At 37.7% G+C, this 21,991-nt stretch overlaps 2 protein-coding genes across 16 annotated transcripts in view; one reads left to right on the forward strand and one right to left on the reverse strand.

Annotated features, from left to right (window-relative positions):
• LOC135218573 (protein kinase C-binding protein NELL1-like) overlaps positions 1-2,929 on the reverse strand; it is a 57,871-nt gene extending 54,942 nt beyond the window's left edge. For 13 of the 15 annotated variants that reach the window (XM_064254975.1, XM_064254970.1, XM_064254964.1 and 10 more), the window contains exons 1-5: positions 2,802-2,929; positions 1,119-1,169; positions 856-885; positions 263-292; positions 32-64 (exon numbers count right to left, since the gene is read on the reverse strand). In XM_064254975.1, coding sequence (XP_064111045.1) covers positions 32-64; positions 263-292; positions 856-885; positions 1,119-1,169; positions 2,802-2,925 — 268 coding nt within the window. In that variant the 5' untranslated portion in view covers positions 2,926-2,929. The remainder of the gene's footprint in view (positions 1-31; positions 65-262; positions 293-855; positions 886-1,118; positions 1,170-2,801) is intronic. The other 2 variants (XM_064254966.1, XM_064254963.1) reach the window with 1 other exon arrangement.
• A 1,132-nt stretch (positions 2,930-4,061) lies between these two features.
• On the forward strand, positions 4,062-16,532 carry LOC135218041 (uncharacterized). Its single transcript, XM_064254186.1, has 3 exons — positions 4,062-4,151; positions 13,991-14,216; positions 16,438-16,532. Exons 1-3 carry the CDS (start codon positions 4,062-4,064, stop codon positions 16,530-16,532), a joined length of 411 nt encoding a protein of 136 aa, XP_064110256.1.
• The last annotated feature ends 5,459 nt before the right edge of the window (positions 16,533-21,991 follow it).

Raw genomic sequence — 21,991 nt, forward strand, 5'->3', positions numbered from 1 at the left:
TGCCATAATATTGATGAATAAATGCACTTACTTTGCAAGGAGTCCTGGTTGCTGTTCACTGCACCTGAAGGAAACAAAGGCAAACAATTGTAAAGTTCGACTTCTGTTAAGAATTCTAAATGGTGATTTATTTGGGAGCAAAGTTATTGCATAGTACTCATCCCAGTTTCGAATAATTTGACAATAAGTGGATTATTATGATGAACAGAAAGGCAGTTATGTTGTCATGAAAAAATTGAAATATTATCTTGGTTACAAGTACCTTTCACGAGTTCTAGGTCACGATGAAGTCCTGCAAAAAGAAATTTGTTTTGCTGTCAGTGACTCCATTTGGAAGATGAATGATGAGATCATCTGTGTCATTGTTAATTCATTGTAATGATTACAAACTCAAATATTGCAAGTCTGAAAAAGATGGAAATTGAAAGGGACCAGATGGACTTTGCTCTTGCAACTGATTCTTTCTTGAAGATGAGACATTCCTTTCAAGGTTATGGCGATGGAGAGAAGTTTGTGTTCCCCAGCAGATCTTTAAACCAAGAGAAGAGTCCTAAACATTAGAAAGAAAGATATAGGTTGCATCCTATCATAGTTTATGAGGGCTCTGTATTCATTGGGTCCAAAGTGTCGAGGAAATAGATAAAGATGCTCTATTTATTCACTATTTCTTTCTTCACCTCAGTTTATACACAGAGGACAAGTGACAGTTCCGTTGCGTGCTTGATCAACGAATGGCTTCTACTCTAAGAGATTAATGTAAAATGACTGAAGAAAAATGAATATTTTTGCCCTACACGATTACTTAGGGATTCTCAAGTCCTTGAAATGACGCAGGATTTAGCAGCTGAGACCTACCTGGGATTTCCTGCAGCAGTTCCTCATATCCTGATAGGAGAGCAGAGTGAGACAAGTTGGTAATCATCTCTAATGATGCACAACAGGTCAAAAAGAACATTTATATTGCTTTTTTCAATGAAGAACAAATTCCTCTCAGTTGAAGATGAGAAAAAACCTTAGGGATGTGTCATATAAGAGGTAGGATTCTATCATCTCCAAAGAAATTTGATGGTAATAGTGGCATTGCTGCTATGTCAGCTGAACATGGATTCATTCCTCACCTGAGAGCTTCGCTATTATGTCGTTCTGCTTCTGCTGAAGGTCTTCAAATCCTGAAAGGAGAGCAGAGAGGCAGACCAGATAGTACTTTGCGTGGAAGGTAAGAAATATTTATCAGTTTTTACATGAGAGGTAAAATTCAATAATGCAACATCTGCAAATGACAGTAAAGGGTGTTACTGCTCTGTCAACTGGCAATTGAATTGATCCTTACCCTTGAGTACCTCCAGGATCTCATTTTGCTTCTTAAAGTCTGCCATTCCTGGAAAGAAATTGGAAATGACTCGGTTTCATTTCAGTGACTTGATTTAAAATAAGTCATTGTTCACACAGACAGAGCCTCAAGTGTCATTCATCTGTAAGGCTAGCAGCTTCTGTACAAGGAATTTCTCCATACATATGTGATCACAAGGGAAAACAAATTGATAAGATAATAATTAGAGAAATATCTTAACTGATCAATAAAGATATACACATCATCATCAAAACATGTCAGCAAAACGAAGGCAATGTTGCCTGTTGCTTTAAAGCATCATTGCAGATCCTTTGAAACTGAGGACAATCTGCATCAACAAGACTAAAGTGAATATCGTCCACAGTGTGAGAGGACTTGAGGACTCCTGGCGTGAGTCTGCCTGTGCCTCACAATGTAGCATCCCACTGGAATGAGAAGAATGGGATGCCCTGTAAAGTAAGCAGCTTGTACAGTCATGGAGGAAATTACAAAACTGTTACAAGGGAAACCACGTGCAGAGATGGGCTCATCAAATAGGTTTGAGTTTTCCTGGAGCTCAGTCCAACTGTTTGACAAAACCACTCCCAAGCCCTTGCCCAGAGGCTAGAACATCTGTGATCACTCAGTTCAGGTCAGTGCTAGTATAAGACTGAGCTCACTCTTCAGCTGGTGCCAATAAGAAATAGACACTACAATGATACTAGGGTTGACCTGCTATGATTAGTATGAAACCTCCAGAAATAACAAAAGCTGCATTGGTGACAGTCTGCTTGTTTCAAACACATTTTCTCTTGGAGGTCATCAAATATGAAGTCACCTGCACTAGAGTAACAGAAAACTTGAAATAATGAGTTAAAAGAGAATTTCCTGATATATAAAATAAAAAATTGACATAATCAACGATGAATATAAGAACAGTGCACCAAGATGAGAGCTTATGGCAAGAAAAAAACTTCAAGGTTGCCAAAAAGTAGTCTAGAAAAATCCCTGCAGCCCAGCAGGCCACAGGGTAGACCCAGAATACCGAGTGGGGCAAAACCAGCCTTCAAGCAGGACTACTCCCTCCCTCCCTCCCACATCAACTGAGGCAGAGGATGGAAGAGCAGAGAGAGAGAGAATGAAGAAGACCAAGTCCAGAGAAAGGCGCTGTTCTTGCAGTCACCCAGATGACACTCAGTCTCCAATTTGCCTTTCTAACAAATCCTTTGACAAAAATAAATAAATAAATAAATAAAAAGCATCAGAGGGAAGTAGACTTGAATGATTTTCCCTCAAACAAAAACAGACAACAACACAAAGGTTGTTTGTACAATAAAATACAAAGAACAATGATTTGAAAATCATCTTATTGAGGGTGACTATAGAATTTGTTAAAAGAGTTATATGATTTCCATTTCTGTAACAATCAGAGATAGTAAAAAAGTTAACAGTGGATGAATCTCTACATTACCTTTCAATGTGGCATTCCTAAGCAGCCTAAATTCCATCGTGAGAACATCTGTCCTATCCTGACAGTGGGTGAAATGCACCCATGTCAGGATGTAAAAGAAAACAAAGATTACACCTTGCTTCATCGCTCTGACTGGTTTTCCCTCGCTGCCCTGGGTCTTTATATACCCAATTCTCAAGAGGACGCATCAGCCAGACAGTGACTCAGTCCACTGTTCAAGAACGTCGTCTCTCTGGCATCAGGCCAGAGATCAGGTGAATGACTCAGAGGCTGGGAATGTGTGTAGCTACAGTCGCCGGTTGCATCATCTAGGCCAGATGATCAATTAAGAAGAGCTTTGTAAACAAGCACTCAAAGGGGGTGTGATAGGAGGACTTCCCGAGTGCCACTTGTGAGGCAGCTCCGTCGTTGCTCCTCGATTCTGAGGGATAAAGGAAAATGAAGAGAGATGCATTTTATTGTACAGAAATGGCGATGCCATCATAAGAGGGAAAGCAGGGACGATAATAAACTTGTTGAGAACATTTCTAGTTTCTAAAGGAAAAGCTTTCTTTTACATACCAAGTTTTGAGACATTTTTCGTAGATTTCTCACTCTCTCATATGTCGACAGAGAGAGAGAGAGAGAAGAGAGGAGAGAGACGAAGAGGCGAGAGAGAGAGAGAGAGAGAGAGAGAGAGAGAGAGAGAGAGAGAGAGAGCCACTGAAGAACCACATCATAATAAACTTGGAAATTCAAACATCCCAAAGATGAAACCAAGGAGAGATAGCCAGTGTTCAAGGGCCATACCTCACCACTCACTCTCTCTCTCTCTCTCTCTCTCTCTCTCTCTCTCTCTCTCTCTCTCTCTCTCTCACTCTCTCCCTCTTGAGACTTCTGGAATAATAATGGAAACAATAGACGAGATTCTGGATGTTTTAAATACAGGCATCAATTCGATATATATATATATATATATATATATACTATCTATATATATATATATATATATATATATATTATATAATATATATATATATATGTGTGTGTGTGTGTGTGTGTGTGTGTGTGTGTGTGTATGTGTATGTATGTATGTGCGTATGTATAGATCGATAGATAGATAGATAGATAGATAGATATAGGTTTTAATTTACATAAGAATGCGTGCGTGAGCACTCGTCATGCCACTACCCTCTGATAAGGGCATGAGCGTCTCAAGGGCACTATCACTAACAGACATGCCCCTCCCTGGGCACCCTCGTAATCAATTGACGTCACGGGATGATAACTTCATCACCTTCTTCACGAGAGTTCTTGGAAGTGGATCATATCAAATCCGTCGCTTATGTCATGATGACTCAAGCAATGGCGGTTTGCTTTTATTTTCTCTCTCTCTCTCTCTCTCTCTCTCTCCTCTACTCTCTCTCTCTCTCTCTTCTCTCTCTCTCCTCTCTATCTCTCGCTCTCTCTCTCTCTCTCTCTCTCTCTCTATCTCATTATTTTCTTCAGGAATCTGCCTCAGTTATTTGTCGAGTTTTATATGACGATAAACTATAGTCTATTTAGCTGTAATATTTTGTCTTCACATTTAAGAGTTTTTCTGTTGGTATCTGGGAAACACACATACACTTACACACACACATACAGAGAGAGAGAGAGAGAGAGAGAGAGAGAGAGAGAGAGAGAGAGAGAGAGAGAGAGAGAATGAGCATGTATGGATGTGTACATGCATACATGCATACTACTTACATATATTAGGGCTGTTGCCTTGTATAATAAGGCGCCCTATGAGGTAATGTTAGGCTTGCGATAATCTTACGCTAAGTCAGTTGGTTATGCACTTCCCTACTCATTGGAGTGTCTTGGGGTTTGTAGATCACTTACGAAGTCGGTATTATCTTCTTTGGTTATGACGACGATGTGTTAAACTCATGATGATTCGGCAATGATGTGAGGTTCTAGTAGAAAACACGAAGTATAAAAAAATACTTATATTCTCTGAGATTACATGTTGAAGTTCAGAGGAAATTTGTACAGGTCTTCTAATGACGATGGCTTGATCGCTTCTGCCAATGATGATGGCTAATTCCACTCTGTTCTCACTACCATCTCGGTTACAAGTCATAAAGGAAACAGACAGTAGCTCGAACATATGAACATACATACAAATGAGACACACTACAGATCACGTAGGCCGTTTGAATTATAGGTCGCGGTAGTTGTCTCAAGCAGGGAGCTTGGACTAATGTTTCAAAACAAATGAATGACCACAGGTGACGGCACATCACCTTAGCCTACTTTGTTGTATACGTCATCTTAGCGTCTCTGATCTGATCACATTCCTGCAAGCAATCTGGTTGACCTCTTTAGTTTTAGTCTTTTATATATATGGAATAACATTCCATATTTTTATTATGTAACTCTTACATAAAAGCTCGGTCAGCTACCAAAACCAACCACTGAATATTACTCAAGCTTGACTTACATTTGACTTATAGGAGTGTGATACAGACACTATGTGAGTATATATAGATATATAGAAAATACTTATAAGTAAAAAAAAATTCATGGTGTACAAAAATACAGATTCAAGTAATAAGATATAAAACATAATATGCATATGATGATATTCGTAAATAATAGTGATCACGTGATATATACTGATACAGTTTTTCACTTCATCTCTTTAAGATACATATGCTACAGAAAATACTAATGTACTCTGATAATCGCATAGAATAAAGATTAACATGATAAAAATCATATTTTAACTGATAAAAATTCATATATGAATGTATAAAAATTATTAATGTTTATGCTGATTGATTTGTTGATTTTTATGTTAACTGTTATATATCTGCAGTTATTGGTAAGATAAAAGGTAACAGATTGATTATAGGCTACCTGATTTATTTATACATATGTATATGGATTCATATAATTATGATTAATCTAGGTGCACTTTAAATAGATTCCTAGTGCATACACGCAAAGATATATTTCGACTCTGTTATTTATGATCATTTATATATAGATTCCTAGTGCGTACACGCAAATATATATTTCGACTCTGTTATTTATGATCATTTATATATAGGATACATGATATATTATATATAGGATACATGACAGAGGTTATACTACTACACATTTAACTAGTGTTCGAACAACTTTTCGTCCATTACACAGTTCCAGACAACCACCTATAGCCAAATGAAATGGCCAATTCCAAATGGTTAAAACAAGGGGAAAATTGCCTGGCGGGGTCCAACGTTCTATTTCGGCCTCATACTTGTTCTCTGCATCCTAAGCCACACGAATATGTTCGCGATGAATAAAATCATCCCCAGCACGAGTCCTTCGCCAGCAACGTAGAGTTGAATATCCTTCTGGTCGTAATTGTCGGAAGTATGTCCCTTTTGTAGTCGATATCCGACAGCCGCCGGAGCACTCCGCATTAAAACGAGATTAACGACGGGATACGGGTGTCGGTCGAAGAAGTCCATGAAATAAGCTTGTTCACTTATGATGGTGTTTATTCCTTTCACATTGTAGGCGGTTGTTACTTGACTGCAGTCGTCCACAGCAACGAACGATTTTTTGAAGTTGCGATGTGAAACTCTCGTACTGCAGGATACTGTAACCAGGTTCCATTAATCAGCCTGCAAGTGAAATTATACTTGTCACAAGGGCAAAGTAATTTCAGACAACATCAAATACGGGAGGGAGAAAACCATTTAGAACCAGACTTAACCCACATGAATTCGCTGATATTTTATGGAATTCAAAAAAGTCAGCTGTACAAACTTTTTTATCCATGACATTAACAATGAGTGAACCTATCCAGGTCTATGATGACTGTAAAAATATCCATAATTATAAAAAATAAACAGATATCAATACGAATCCCAAAGAAAATTCAATATTACTGGTAGTAAGTTACTAGACAAAGAAGTGTGAAACGGAGCTGTTTGTAAGATTGCCAGGCAACATAAGAGTCAAAGAGAATATTAATCATGATTCTGTATTTCTCTATGCTTACTGAAATTAAGTTGTGATAAAATCCGATCCTATGTGCCCCTAACAAAAGTTTCATATTCAAATTTCTCACGCGCATCCTCTGAGGTTAATTTTTAAAACTTTATTAATAGGCAGGAGATGCAACGAAAGAACCTACTATGTAACTAATTTCTATATAAACTTTGGGCTTTTCAAGAAAATGTGACATTTTCCCAGGAATGTGATTTACTTGAATAATTGTAATAGGCTAATGTTGCAAGTAAATATTTCATATCCATGACTTGATACTTCTAAATGTCCTTTTACCAATATCATAAGCTGATTTATTGACTCTAATTGTCTATGAGGTTCAGAAAAATTTAATTCATTTTGATGTTATAGAAATTCTAATTGCTTATTTTGTTCATTAATTTTAAAACGATTGCAATTCCTTAACTAAAGTTGCATTGCCCACACGGATAAGAATAGGTTATGGCTATGTATATCATCATGACCTATGAACCACATGTGAAGTTCATGAGCTAAGCATTCCTCTCTCCAGTCAACCTGCTTTGCAAGAGTGAGACGACACACAGATGAAGCCTGTGCAAGCAGATTATTGAGGTTAAAAGGAACAATGATGAATGGGCAAATGCGCCATGCACCTTCTAGACTGATGACCTCATCACCTGGCAGGAGATTGCTCTCAGCCAGCTTATGCGTTACGTTACTTGCTGTAATAAATACAACTTTAGTACTTTCAAATGGTTTTTTTTTTCAATACTCCACCCACATGAGAAGAATGTCTGAAAAAAAACAGTACCAAATTAAAGAAACAATATATAAGTTTCATGTTGGAAATCTGCATGATTGTAAATAAAATGTAATTATGTTAAATTAGATATTCCTTATTCAAACTAATGAAAAGGGTTTCCATACAAATTTCATATATACTATTTGCCCTGTATAAGATTATTCGCATAGATATACATTTTCACTTCTAGACTTCCTGACTTTAAAATCTCTTTTATTTTATTTTATTTATTAATTTTTTTTTTCATTGACTACGAATGTAAATCACCGGGACAGACAATATCTCAGTAGGTTTTGATATGTGTTTGAACTTTTAGCTTATTTGTCATTACTAAAGCGTTAAGTTAGAGTTCAAATCTTACACATATATATTTGGATATTTAATTAACCTATGGTTACGTTTTTGCTTATTGATTTTATCGTGATTCCTTTTTTGTTATAATTTGTAACCCTTCCGACTTCTTACGGAGTGTATTATATTGGCTCCACTTGTATCCATATTTTATTTTATTTTATATATTTTATTTATTTATATATATATATATCTATAAGTAATAGATATATATATATATATATATATCTATATTATTATATATATATATATAATATATATATATATATTTGATAAATTAATGGTTGGCTTGAATATGTAGAAAAGTGTTCTAGCGGCGTACCGTATAAGGCTACTTGCGGTATCATTTCTATAGATACAAGATATGAATGATAAAGGTATTTAAAACCGTGAGAACCGCTATAATCCAGTTCGGATCCAATATCACGAGTTGTAACTCGTAAGACATGACACTTTTTTATTTATCCGTTCTACCAAACCTATTGACTCTGGGTGATAAGATATAGTATTGGTTTTTTTAATGGAAAGGAATTCACACAACGAGTTAAGGAGATTATTATTGATTTACACCACCCGAGTAAGATTATTATGTGTTGAATTCCATGTTTACTGATTTAGCATTCATAAATATTCCTAGCGCACTCAATTGCGGTGTTTGTTTTTAGTGCTATTAATTCTATATAACGTGTCAAGGAACTATTAACACTAAGAAGTGTTTATTTCCTCTGTCAGACTCATAATTCTGTTAATAATTCTACGTATATTCTTTCAAGGATTGATTTGGCACAGGATAGGCCCCTAAACTGACAGGTGTCTTAGTGTATCCCTTGTTTTCATGACACGTGTTACAATTAGTTATGTGCTTTTTATATCTGTAAGCATTGTAGGCCAGTAAAACAGTGATTTGGCTTTCTGTGACATAATAGAGAACCCTGGATGACGGAATGCAACCAGTTTAGGACGATTGGTATGAAAGAGATTATTATTACTACCTGGTCGTTAGTCACCTGCTGTGTTCTTCGGGTTTTCCTCGTCACGGACCTACATATGATATTACATTTGATTACATAATTCTGATACACATACTTTAAATATACTTTTGCTTTAGGGTTTCCGTTTGAAGTATTTATTGTTTTGCTTAGCTGCAGACCCTTGTATCCGTTCGAAGTGTTTATTGTTTTGCTTAGCTGCTGACCCTGTTTCCGTTCGAAGTGTTTATTGTTTTGCTTATTGCTTTTGACTCTTGCTTTGTTCAGTTTGTAACAGTTCGGCGCTCCAACCCAGATATTCAATGCTCGCGATTTCTTCGGTTAAGGAATTTTCTTGTTTAGATACGGTTTTAACAATAGGCAAGGATGTTTCTATATCTTTTAGTCCAATTAATGGTTCTTTGCAGTATGGTGCAGGATTGTGTGATAATGCGTCAGCTATGATAATTGCTTTCCCAGGTAGATACCTTAACTTGGCTCCAAAGACCTGAATAATCATATGCCAACGAGTTCCTTTGGGACTGTGATTAAAGCCTTTGAAAAACTCGGTAAGTGACTCATGGTCAGTAAGGATTTTAACAGGATAGCCTTAGATTAGGAACTTGAAATGTACTAGTGAGTTAATGATACCTAGCCCTTCCTTGCCTATTACTGCATATTTACTTTCAGAGGGCTTTAGTTTACGTGAATAAAAAGCTATAGGAAAGAACTGTTTATCATATTGCTGAAGTAGTACCCCTCTTACCCCTTGGTCTGAGGCGTCTGTTGCAATAAAAAAAAAATTCCTTATTTAAATCAGGGATTTTTAAGTTAGGTGAGCTGCATTATTCCGCTTTTAATATCGAACGCCTGTTGATGCTTTTTAGACCATAATAAATCTACGCCCTTCTTCGGAAGATCTGTTAAAGGAGCTGTCATGATTGAAGAGTTACATATTTACATACGATTGTAATACCCACTACAGCGCAAAAGTGCTGTATCCCCTTTTTATGTTAATAGGTACCGGAAGTTATGAATAGCCGACATCTTACCATGGACTACTTTAAGACCTTGACTAGACACATAAAACCTAGATAAACATGTTCGGTTTTTAAAAACTCACATTTAGATATTTTACTCTGAGATAATTTGTCTTTGTCTCTGTAGCACTAGTTCTAGTTTATGTGAATGTACTTCTAAGGTATTAGAAAAGATTACAAGACCAACCAATAGGCATGTTGGGTATCCCCTAAAAGTCTCCAAACACTATATCGTAATTGGGGCGCAACGTAATCCAGAGGCATACGTAAAAATTGATAATGTCCCCTGAGTGTGCTGAAAACGGTGTATGAGGTACAATCACTTAGGTAATTGTATTCTGGTAATAAAGCCTTTAAGTAAGTCCAAGCTGGTGAAAAATTTATTCTAACCTAACAGAGATAAGATGTCGTCGGTACATGGCACTGGAAACTATCGGGAGTCGTTTCCTTGTTTAAGCGACAGAAATCTACGCAGATACGCCAAGTCCGATCTTTTATGGCATGACGTTTGAGGGAAAAATTATATGGGCTGTTTGATTTCCTAATGACTCCTATTACTAACATTTTCTCAACTTTGTCATTTATCTCTATTTTGAAATTTTATTGGGAGTCTATACGAATTTACGTTTATAGCTTTGTGTTTGTCCTTCGACCGTATTTTGTGTTAAATTACATCCGTTTTCCCCAGAGATCACTCGCTAGTGGAGAAACATCCTGGTATTCGGATAAAAGATAAAAAAGAAAAAAATTTCCGCTGAATCACCTCTGCTTGAATGACTTTACGGATATTACTTTAGATAGAGTATAGGAGAGATTCATCTACGATTGATTGGGCGTGATTAAAAATTAGCAACAATAAAAAAAATGCGATATTTATATGTATAGGTTTTGTGGATTACTAGATTAACTTGTTGCTGCGAGTCAACCGTGTCTAGGGCTTTGTTCGCGGAAATCGTTATATTTCAGAGTGTCGGGAAGGATTAAAATTTCAGATCCCAGCAAAGTCTTTTTACCCGTACTAAGACATTCGAGGGTGCATGCGTCTCGAGATTTTGCGTGCAAACTGCGACTGGGGTTGTGGGAGAATTCTGTTGGGTCGTTGAACAATATCACGATTTATGAGACAAATGATTTGTTCCTCTATATAAGTTATTATTTGATTAACTGTCTCTTTTTGTTCAAACGGATTTTAATATGTTTGAAGGTTTATAGAATTTTCCTTTGATAAACATGCCTTATTTTGCAGGAGGTAAGATAATATTTTGTATACCCCTAGATGGATATCTTACGATTACGCTAGATACAGATCAATGTTTTTTATAACTATAGAAGTATCTGTAAGCACTCGCTTATCTGGACTTCTCAATAGGGAAATTCGAACAACAGACGGTGAGTCCGTAAATACAGGATATTACGTGTACTAAAGGAATAAAACAAGATATTCTAATTTTTACGGCGCGTACAGTCGGGCTTAATCCACCACTACTTATAATAACTTATTGTATTAAAATTACGAGGACCTGCTCTGATTACTTGATATGGTCGTGTGATTCATAGGAAAATTCCTTTTTAAATTAAAAAGATATTGGCATAAAAAAAAAGGTATGGCATAAATGATCCAACATCGTTTTTCCTCTCCGCTGAAGTCACTTATGTGGAATGTGCTTTGCTTGCTACACTCGGCAGATTTAACTGACCCTGACCGTCTGACTAGATGACATAGTAACCAAGTTTGCATAAGCACGATTTATTTGATTCTGATATTTAGGGCTACTGTTTACCATCGGCAACGTATTGTGTGTTTTTAGCATTCTGTTGTTGGTTACGTATAAAGCAACGAACGTATGAATGACGAACTATTAGGAATTGAGTGATTACTATTAAGACAAGTTATCTCTACTGCATTCAATATTAACTGTTTGTACTTGCTGTTGTTTACTTCATTCTTTGCAAAAATTTGAAATAGTGAGGGATCCTGGTCAGCGCATTTAGACATTTTGTTGATTTGTTTTAAGTATGTTAACCTAATGAAAGTGTTTATAGACATGTTATTCCTTGCAATCCAGCCGTATTTTTAAAAGTTCAGTCATTGAGATTCGATTTTTTACGCATAACTAAAGGCTGAAACTGCTATCGGGACTTTGCAAAGGAGCTTTTATTGTTTGATCCGAAATAGTGTTACCTCTAATTTATCCAGATTTGTGCGGGTGTTCCACTTGTTTTTGTGTGTTTTCTTATCACTACGGTGCCTAACGACCCTATCCATGCATCTGTATAAATACAGACGTCCACTGCGTAAACGCATATTCACTGTTTAATATGATTTGTTACGTAAAGGATTAATAATCACCCAAAATGATAAAATTAACACAGTATATGATTATGATATTTCAGTAGAACTTCTGGAAACAGAAACTCAAAGATAGAAACTCGCAGTAGCGACATCCCAATGATGTAGATAATTTCTGTAAAAAAGTAAGAGTAAGAATGTCTCGTAACTTCAGCCACAGGAATAACGAAATTTGACCTGCAAAGGAAATGCTCAAAGTTACTCCAAATGAATAAAAAGATTGTACTTAGCTTGCTTTTGTGGGAAGTCCCAGTGTTCCGATAACGACACGCCCTTGGCCCTCCTTCTCTGTTTAGCGGATGACCTGGTTTGGCTTGAGTTTCCCTCGTGTGCGTTGTTTGTCTGTTGGATGATTCAATTCCTTGAAGATCCAATGCTGAAGACGCGTTCGGTTTATTTCTTGAAGTGCTGGAAACGCTCACTAAACGATGATACTAAGTTGCTTGAAGAATCTCTTGCATTTGTCGTCGTTGATTTCTGATATGATACATTATTCGTTATTCTTCGGAAGACGTTGAAGAGTTCTTGTTGTTTTCTGAAGTCGCTTACTAAACGATGACACTAAGTTGCTTGAAGAATCTGTTGCTTTCGTCGTCGTTAACTTCTGATATGATACATTATTCATTATTCTGGTTTTTCTTCGGAAGACGTTGTAGAGGTCTTTTAATAGTCTGCCACCAATATTAGGGCTGTTGCCTTGTATAATAAGGTGCCCTATGAGGTAATGTTAGACTTGCGATAATCTTACGCTAAGTCAGTTGGTTATGCACTTCCATACTCATTGGAGTGTCTTGGGGTTTGTAGATCACTTACGAAGTCGGTATTATCTTCTTTGGTTATAACGACGATGTGTTAAATGATGTGAGGTTCTAGTAGAAAACACGAAGTATAAAAAAATACTTATATTCTCTGAGATTACATGTTGAAGTTCAGAGGAAATTTGTACAGGTCTTCTAATGATGATGGCTTGATCGCTTCTGCCAACGATGATGGCTGATTCCACTCTGTTCTCACTACCATCTCGGTTACAAGTCATAAAGGAAACAGACAGTAGCTCGAACATATGAACATAAATACAAATGAGACACACTACAGATCACGTAGGCCGTTTGAATTATAGGTCGTGGTAGTTGTCTCAAGCAGGGAGCTTGGACTAATGTTTCAAAACAAATGAATGACCACAGGTGATGGCACGTCACCTTAGCCTACTTTATTGTATACATCATCTTAGCATCTCTGGTCTGATCACATTCCTGCAAGCAATCTGGTTGACCTCTTTAGTTTTAGATATGGAATAACATTCCATATTTTTATTATGTAACTCTTACACATACATATGCCAGCGTAAGTTCATGCACCTGTATACATACTCATACACTTTCTGTGTCTATTGATCTGCTTTGACTGACTGACACCTCTGCGATAGATAGACAGCAGCATCAGACCTTCCTTCCTTCATGTCTTCAATATGGAGGAATATCGAGAGAGAGAGAGAGAGAGAGAGAGAGAGAGAGGAGAGAGAGAGATAATCACGAGGAGGTCGAATCTACAAGACTGGAGGCAAGGCCCCACGAAAGCAGCTGGCCACCAAGGCTGCTCGTAAGTCTGCTCCTGCTACAGGAGGAGTGAAAAAGCCTCACCGTTACAGGCCCAGTACCGTGGCCCTTCGTGAGATCTGTTGCTAACAGAAGAGCACAGAGCTGCTCATCAGAAAGCTGCCCTTCCAGCGCCTCGTTCGAGAGATTGCCCAGGACTTCAAGACCAACCTTCGTTTCCAGTCTTCTGCAGTCATGGTGCTGCAGGAGGCATCTGAGGCCTACCTCGTCGGTCTCTTTGAAGACACCAACTTGTGCGCCATCCACGCCAAGAGGGTCACCATCATGCCCAAGGATATTCAGCTTGCCCACCGCATTCGTTAGTATTGGAGGTATACCGTAAGAAATTTAGAAATTTGAGAAAGGATGAGAATATTACTTATGTAGAATAAGGTAAGAAGTTAGAAAGGCTGTTTTTTGATTGGTTAACTTCTGCTAAAGTTGAGGATTTTGATGGTTTGAAGCACTTAGTGTTGTTAGAAAACTTCAAAGATAATGTATCCCTTGAGATTAAGCTTTATATAGAAGATAGGTGAGAAGTATCTTTCGCAGGAGCAACTAGGTTAGCTGACGAATATAGTTTAACTCATAATTTGAGTGTTAGTAAGAAACGAAATGATCCTTCGTCTGGTAGAGTACAAAGTGGTAAAGGTTTCAGTTCTAGTAATAGCAATATGAGTAAAAGTGACTATTCCTGTTATACATGCGGAAAACCCGGTCATACGTCTAAGGTTTGTAAGAGTAAAGTGGCATCTAGTGGCTCAGAATGAACTTGTTTCCGATGTGATGGGAAAGGGCATTTAGCGAGAAATTGTGCAGTAGAAAGGAAGGACGTTAAGAAACCAGTGTCTCTAGTTAACCTTTCGTCAAGTAGGGATGATGTGATGAGAGAAAGTAGGAAATTTTTTGGTGAATATCTGTCAGATGGCGTAGTTTCCTCTCTTGGAGGAGTAGGTTCGAGAGAAGTAGTCTTGCTTCGAGACACAGGAGCTGCTGTCTCACTGATTAGGAGAGAGAGTGTGCCGAACAGGGCAGAAATCAACATGGAAGAAAAAGTCATGTTAAGTGGATTTACTAACACTTGTGTTCTTTGTCCTTTGTTGAAGTTGAATTTAGAAAGTCTGGTAGTGTCAGGAGAAGTGAAATTTGCAGTTGTTTACAGTTTGCCCATTGATGGCGTTGACATTATTGTCGGTAATGACTTAGCTCTATCCAAGAATGTGAATCCTGTTGTGAGGGATATTCCAGTGTCTGAAATGGTAGTAACTAGGTCGGGTTTAGATACAGACATTCACTACGGTCATAATTTGTTCGTGGATTCGAACGAGTGTGAGTTCGTGGATTCGAACGAGAGTGAGTTCATGGATTCGAACATGAGTGAGTTCATGGATTCGAACGTGAGTGAGTTCGTGGATTCGAATGAGTGTGATAGAGGTGTCGAGGTTGATCTTGGCATGAGTGTGACTGAGAGACCAGACTCTATCGATGTTGACAGTGATAGCCAAGGGGAAGGTGTAGCTGTCGAGGGTAATGTAGTAAATGTACCAGTATCTAGTACTAGCTACGGTGATGAATTAAGCATTAATCTTTCAGATAAGGAAGAGCTAGTCAAGTTCCAGAGAGAGGATGAGACACTAACCCGAATTTTTTAATGTGAGCTGGATGATGTTCTCGATGATGTGTTTAAGGAAACTTTTTGTTTAAAGGACGAAGTTTTGTGTCCTTATGTTCGTCCTAAGTCAGTGAGTAATGGGGAAATCAGCGAACAATTGGTGGTTCCTAGGAAGCTTCGTGAATTAGTTTTGAAGTTAGCACATGATGAGCAAGGACATTTAGGAGTAAATAAAACTTTCAGGTGTATTATTAGGGTGTACTTTTAGCCGAAAATGAAGGGTGACGTAAAGAGGTATGCTTTAAGCAGTCATGAATGCCAAATTGCCGGGAAACCGAATCAAGTAATTCCCAGAGTTCCGTTGTGTAATATTCCTTCAGTAGGTGAATCTTTTGACAATGTATTTATCAATATGGTCGGACCTTTGCCTAGAAGTAAGGGTAGAGAAGATTGCACAACTAATCTAGAGTATTATAAAAACAAGTTAAGAGGTGTTTGGCAACTAGAGGAGGAGAATGGAAGCGCGAGCGGAAGTCAAGGGGAAACTAAAGGGATACATGATCTTAGAGCAAAAAAGAGAAGTTTGTGTGTAAGAGATAAAGTTTTAGTACTAATCCAGAAAAGGAAGTTCCGCTTGACCTTATAAGTTCGAAGGTCCTTTTTCAGTGTTAGAGGAGAGGGGAAATATACATTATAGAATTAATGTGGGTAAGAGTAGAGCAAAGTCAATGAATGTAAACTTGCTTCAGAATTATAAAGAACGCCCCGTACCATGGCCACCGCCAGTGATCCCCAGCTGTCAGTCTCTTTCGGTCACCTTCTTCACAGAGAGAGAGAAGGATTGCAAAACAGGAGAAGAACCATATTAACTCATTAATATGAGACATATTAAATAATATAAGACTTAATATTTACTCAATAATATAAGGTGTATTAGAGATCATGTTCGATCCTTTGCAACACCCGGAGACTGTCATCAGTCATTCCAGGACCTCCAGAGGGGAAGTCGAATTGGAAGAGTGAAATCAGTCACAAACTGAGGAACCTGGAATGGCCGACATTCTCAGGGGATGATTCTGTTCTAGTTTGGGTCAGTGAAGACAAACTGCGCAGTCTAGTGGAAGAGGTTGAACATTTTAGCAAGGGGTCAGGCGAGTGTCTTAAACAAAACGAAAAATCTCTGCTATTGTAAACAAAAACTGTACAAACTAGTGACAAAGTTTTAAGTCCTAAGCAAAATTAAATCTCTTGAAACTGAGACTGTTTTAAGGGTCTTTGGACAAGTGAAGGAAACCTGCAGAAACTATATAGTGACAGCGTTGTCAAAGGGGAGACGAAAACCAGGTGGCTTTCGACACCTGGTGACTGTCAATCAATCATTTCCAGACCTCAAGAGAGAGATTTTCAGGCGGGAAATGAAACGTCATTCTTAGTTTCACGTTTCATTGAAACTGTTTCTTCTGGAAGGCTGAACGTCGGGTTCATTTAGAAGCGGGAAAGGCTTCGTTTTGGAAATTTGCTTCGAATTTTCTATTTCCGTTGTGTAATATTCCTTCAGTAGGTGAATCTTTTGAGAATGTATTTATCAATATGGTCGTACCTTTGCCTAGAAGTAAGGGTAGAGAAGACTGCACAACTAATCTAGAGTATTATAAAAACAAGTTAAGAGATGTTTGGCGACTAGAGGAGGAGAATGGAAGCGCGAGTGGAAGTCAAGGGGAAACTAAAGGGAAACATGATCTTAGAGCAAAAAAGAGAAGTTTGTGTATAAGAGATAAAGTTTTAGTACTAGTCCAGAAAGAAGGTTCCGCTTTACCATATAAGTTCGAAGGTCCTTTTTCAGGGGAATGGGACAACTGGTCGCGACCGACTGGCCATGGCCCAACTGGCCATGGCCGACTGGACGCAGCCCAACTGGCCGCAGGGGCCGACTAGCCGCAGCCCAACTGGCCATAGACGAAGAGATGAGAGAAAAAAAATTATTTCTGTCTATCTGTCTGTCTCTGTGTCTCTCTCTCACACACAGAAAATATTTAGATACAGTAAATCTAAAAGACGAAGAGTATCTGAGAGGAATTGCTCATAACTTCTCTTAAGATATATAGTTATGTAGCTGCTATTTTAAGCAGTTTTTATATTCCAATAATTCAACTTTTTAATGAAATTTAACTTTTTTTATCTTTAATTATCTTTTATTTTCTTGATTTTTTTATTCAATGATTCAGCTTTTTAGTGAAATTTAACTTTTTTTATCTTTAATTATCTTTTATTTTCTTAAATTTTTTATTCCAGTAATTCAGATTTTATGTAACTTCTATGTAATTCAGCTGTGTAATAAAATTTACATTTTAAGTATTATTCTTTTCTTAGAGAAAACCTCTTTTCAAAAATGATATGCATACGTGAAATAAATAGTTTATAACCATTAACAATAATTACAAAGTTCAACAATGTATTTAAAACAGGAAACAGTCAATTGGCAAAACCGGTATCAAGCTCTCATTTAAAAAATAGAAAATAGTTTACAAACCATTAATTAACAATAAAAACCAGTTTTATTCGAAAGAGTTTATAACCATAACAACTAATTACAAAGTTCAACAATGTTTTAAACCCCTGAAACAATCCAAATTGGCAACGTATCAAGCTCATCATTTAAAAAAATGAAAATAGTTTACAACCATTAATAACAATAAAAAACCATGTTTTATTCGAAAGAGTTTTATAACCATAACAACAATCACAAAAATCAAAAGGGTATTTAAAAAAAATAGATAAATAAATAAACACTAGTTTCCTTCAAAAGATGAAAAAAAAAATCTCTCTCTCTCTCTCTCTCTCTCTCTCTCTCTCTCTCTCTCTTACCGCTGCGGCCAGTCGGCTGCGGCCAGTCTTCCCCAGCGGCCAGTTGAGCTGCGGCCAGTCAGCCACGGCCAGCTGGACCACGCAGTCCTAGACCCCTTTTTCAGTGTTAGAGGAGAGGGGAAATATACATTATAGAATTAATGTGGGTAAGAGTAGAGCAAAGTCAATGAATGTAAACTTGCTTCAGAATTATAAAGAACGCCCCTTACCATGGCCACCGCCAGTGTTTGATGTGACAGTGTTACTGAGAGAAACTAGTTTTGAGAAAACGCAAGAGCTGTTTTAGCATTTCAAAGTTTTAATCAGAGTTCTGAAAACGGAAAAAGTAAGAGAGAAGGATAACATTATAGCAGGTAGCCTCTAGAGATTTTCTCAGAATGAGTAGCCTAATGAGCATTTTCTGTTTTGGCACGAGTGGTTGAGTGAATGAAGAAGTGTTAAAGCTTTATGCAGAATTGTTCCCCTGCTATTTAATTCTTGTTTCTCTTTAAAAAAAAAAAATAAAATTAGTTGATTTCATTTTTTTTTGGGGGGGAGGGGGGGACGTGTCATGGCAAGTGCTTCATAGTGACGAAATATAAGCTAAAGGAAATGAAAACGCATCTTCTTCGAGAAGTTCTGCAGCATGGATGCATTCGCGTATGTATTGGAGGCGCCTGTTCTCATGATTGTTCTGGAATCGTTGGGCGTGTTGGTGAAAGCAACAGGCGCCAAAGCGTAGTGAGAAACACAGCGTTTTCTGATGCAATACTTTGTCTAGATTCTTCTAAGACGTTCTGGTCGTCTCGGGAGCCTGTGACGTTTGCTGGTAAGCCCCGCCCCCAGAATGCCTTATAAATACGATTGATGAAGTAGGAGGAAACAGATCAGATTATCAGTGAGATCAGCAGCAGAGATCATCAGAGAGAGATAAGAGAAGAAGGAACAGACGAAGGATCAGAGAAGAAAAGGTGCTCGAGAGTTGGTTGAATTCTGGTCAAGTTGTCAAGTCCGGGAAAACAACCGAGGTATTTTCGACGTTGAGCAAGCCTTGAGAGAAGAAACTTTCTACAAGAGGCTTCGAGGAGCCCCTGCCCTTCAAGTATCAAGAATAGAGATTATTTTCTGCAATATGGAGTCAAGAAGACGTTTACAACTAAAGTTCTCCTTTTGTGAAGCCACCGCTTCGAGCATAGATCTCCGACAGCGCAAAACTTGCCAGCAAGTATTAACATTACGTTACTTGTCCCCCGTTCATGCAGTGCAAGATTTTACCTTTTTTATGTAAATAGGAGATACCATTCTGCATTTATCTTTGTTAGTAAGCTTGTAAATAAACCTTTGTTGTGTTTGTGTATCTTTCTATATTCGTATCTTCAGTTTCGACTGTTGGTGTTGAATTCTTTTTGTTTATTTTCATATCGAACCTGAAGCGGACCTCTCTCGCGGTTCGTAACAGGAATAACAAACAAGTAATAAATACAGACAAACAAACAGGTTATTTGCCTTGGTTTATAATGAGTATTTGTGCCTGGCAAGTCAGTCCCCAGAGATGTGAGATTTACAAGGACAGATAATATGAAAAGCTAAAATGAATTGTCTATCGCTGCAATACTGGTACCTGTCGTGAATGCTATCGAGGAGAGTTTCGTTACGTGAAACAAGCACAAGATGCGTATCATACAGATTACTTGCAGGGTGTACTATACGTGTCGCAGACAGGTACAGATATGCGTAAAGGAGCCCCTGTTTCGTGGCTGAGTGTAAATAAACGCGGGAACAAATTTCTTTATTGCATAGAAATGAGCCCAAAAGTTTTTGGACGACACCTTAAACGATGGACACCTTTATTCATTATTTTTTGCCGCCGAAGTGAAACGACGGTGAAAGAAAATAAAATATTTTTAATGTCATTCTTATTTAGAAAACCGAGTAATGAAAGCAGGAATCGGCCGTTGATGAATTTCTATAAAGTTTGGTCGAAACGGCTCTATCAGTTCTGAATGATTTCAGTGATGATTTTGTTGATATACAAATTTTAATAAAAGCATAACACTATAGTTTATAAAATGATTTATTACGTGTGTGTGCTTCTATCACTTAGCAGATATTAAAAATATATTGCAAGTGTCCTTTAGAACAGGAGACTATAAGTGGTATGACATTTACCTTGACAAATTTGAAACAACGCATTTTTCATACATTGTTAAAAGAGTTGAAAAAGCAGACATTTGCTGAATATGTTCTAAACAGATATGAAGCTTTTTGAGATATGAAGTAAAATCTTTAGAGAGATTTTCATTCAAACCAAGAGACTGTCACGATGAATTAAGGAACGGTACTGACAGAAAGATGCGGTAGAAGTATTGATGAAAGTGAAGAGTGTCAGGAGTATGAAGACTACCTGTGCATATTTATACTGATAATGATTTCTTCTTTATTTCAGGTAAGAATCATCTGATTTTCCTCACCATCGAAAGAGAAGGTAAACACTATTGCCTTAATATTGATTACTTGAAATATCCCGTAGTGGGTGTTAGTGCCGTCAGCGCTCCACACGCGGGGCATCGTAGGCATTACTCGAGACTCTTTGCAGCGTCCCTTCGGCCTCTAGCTACAACCCCTTTGATTGCTTTTCCTGTACCTTCGTTCATATTCTCTTTCTTCCGTCTGACTTTCCTCAACCCTCTCCTGACAGTTGTTTCATATTGCAGCTGCAAAACGTTTTTCTCCTATTGCAACTTTCAAACCTTTTTGCTCTCAATTTCCCTTTCAGCGCTGAATGACCTCGTAGGTCTCACCGCATGGCCTTCGGCCTAATAATATTCCATTCCATTTTCCCATTGAATTTATTTTCATCAATGTCAATAAATTTTGATAAACTCTACCCTGGGTAACTTTATTGTAGGAGTAATAGTAAATTCCCACCTGCGTCACTCCATTTTCGGAAGCAAGAACCAGTGCTGGTGTAAGACCAGTTATGCTAAAATATCCTCTCTCATTAGACAAAATAAAGGCTTCAATATCTCTTAGAATTGTGGGATTAAGGAGAGTTAGATAGAAATGGGAACCTTACCATCTAGACTCCTAGAGCATTAATACATTTCATAAATTTGGGTCATTTTGTACATTTCGAATAACGAATGAAGTTAAATTTAGTTGATCCCCAGCTGTCAGTCTCTTTCGGTCACCTTCTTCACAGAGAGAGAGAAGGATTGCAAAACAGGAGAAGAACCATATTAACTCATTAATATGAGACATATTAAATAATATAAGACTTAATATTTACTCAATAATATAAGGTGTATTAGAGATCATGTTCGATCCTTTGCAACACCCGGAGACTGTCATCAGTCATTCCAGGACCTCCAGAGGGGAAGTCGAATTGGAAGAGTGAAATCAGTCACAAACTGAGGAGCCTGGAATGGCCGACATTCTCAGGGGATGATTCTGTTCTAGTTTGGGTCAGTGAAGACAAACTGCGCAGTCTAGTGGAAGAGGTTGAACATTTTAGCAAGGGTCAGGCCGGAGTGTCTTTAAACAAAACGAAAAATCTCTGCTATTGTAAACGAAAAACTGTAGCAAACTAGTGACAAAGTTTTTTTAAGTCCCTCAAAGCAAAAATTAAATTCTCTTGA

Source organism: Macrobrachium nipponense, chromosome 9 (assembly GCF_015104395.2).
Source record: "Macrobrachium nipponense isolate FS-2020 chromosome 9, ASM1510439v2, whole genome shotgun sequence".
NCBI lineage: Eukaryota > Metazoa > Arthropoda > Malacostraca > Decapoda > Palaemonidae > Macrobrachium > Macrobrachium nipponense.

Coding starts and splice junctions, on each gene's coding strand:
- LOC135218041 (XM_064254186.1), top strand. CDS start 4,062: ATGATAACTTCATCACCTTCTTCACGAGAGTTCTTGGAAGTGGATCAT. Junction 4,152..13,990: donor TGATGACTCAAGCAATGGCG/GTTTGCTTTTAT, acceptor TGTTGCTAACAG/AAGAGCACAGAGCTGCTCAT. Junction 14,217..16,437: donor TCAGCTTGCCCACCGCATTC/GTTAGTATTGGA, acceptor CAATAATATAAG/GTGTATTAGAGATCATGTTC.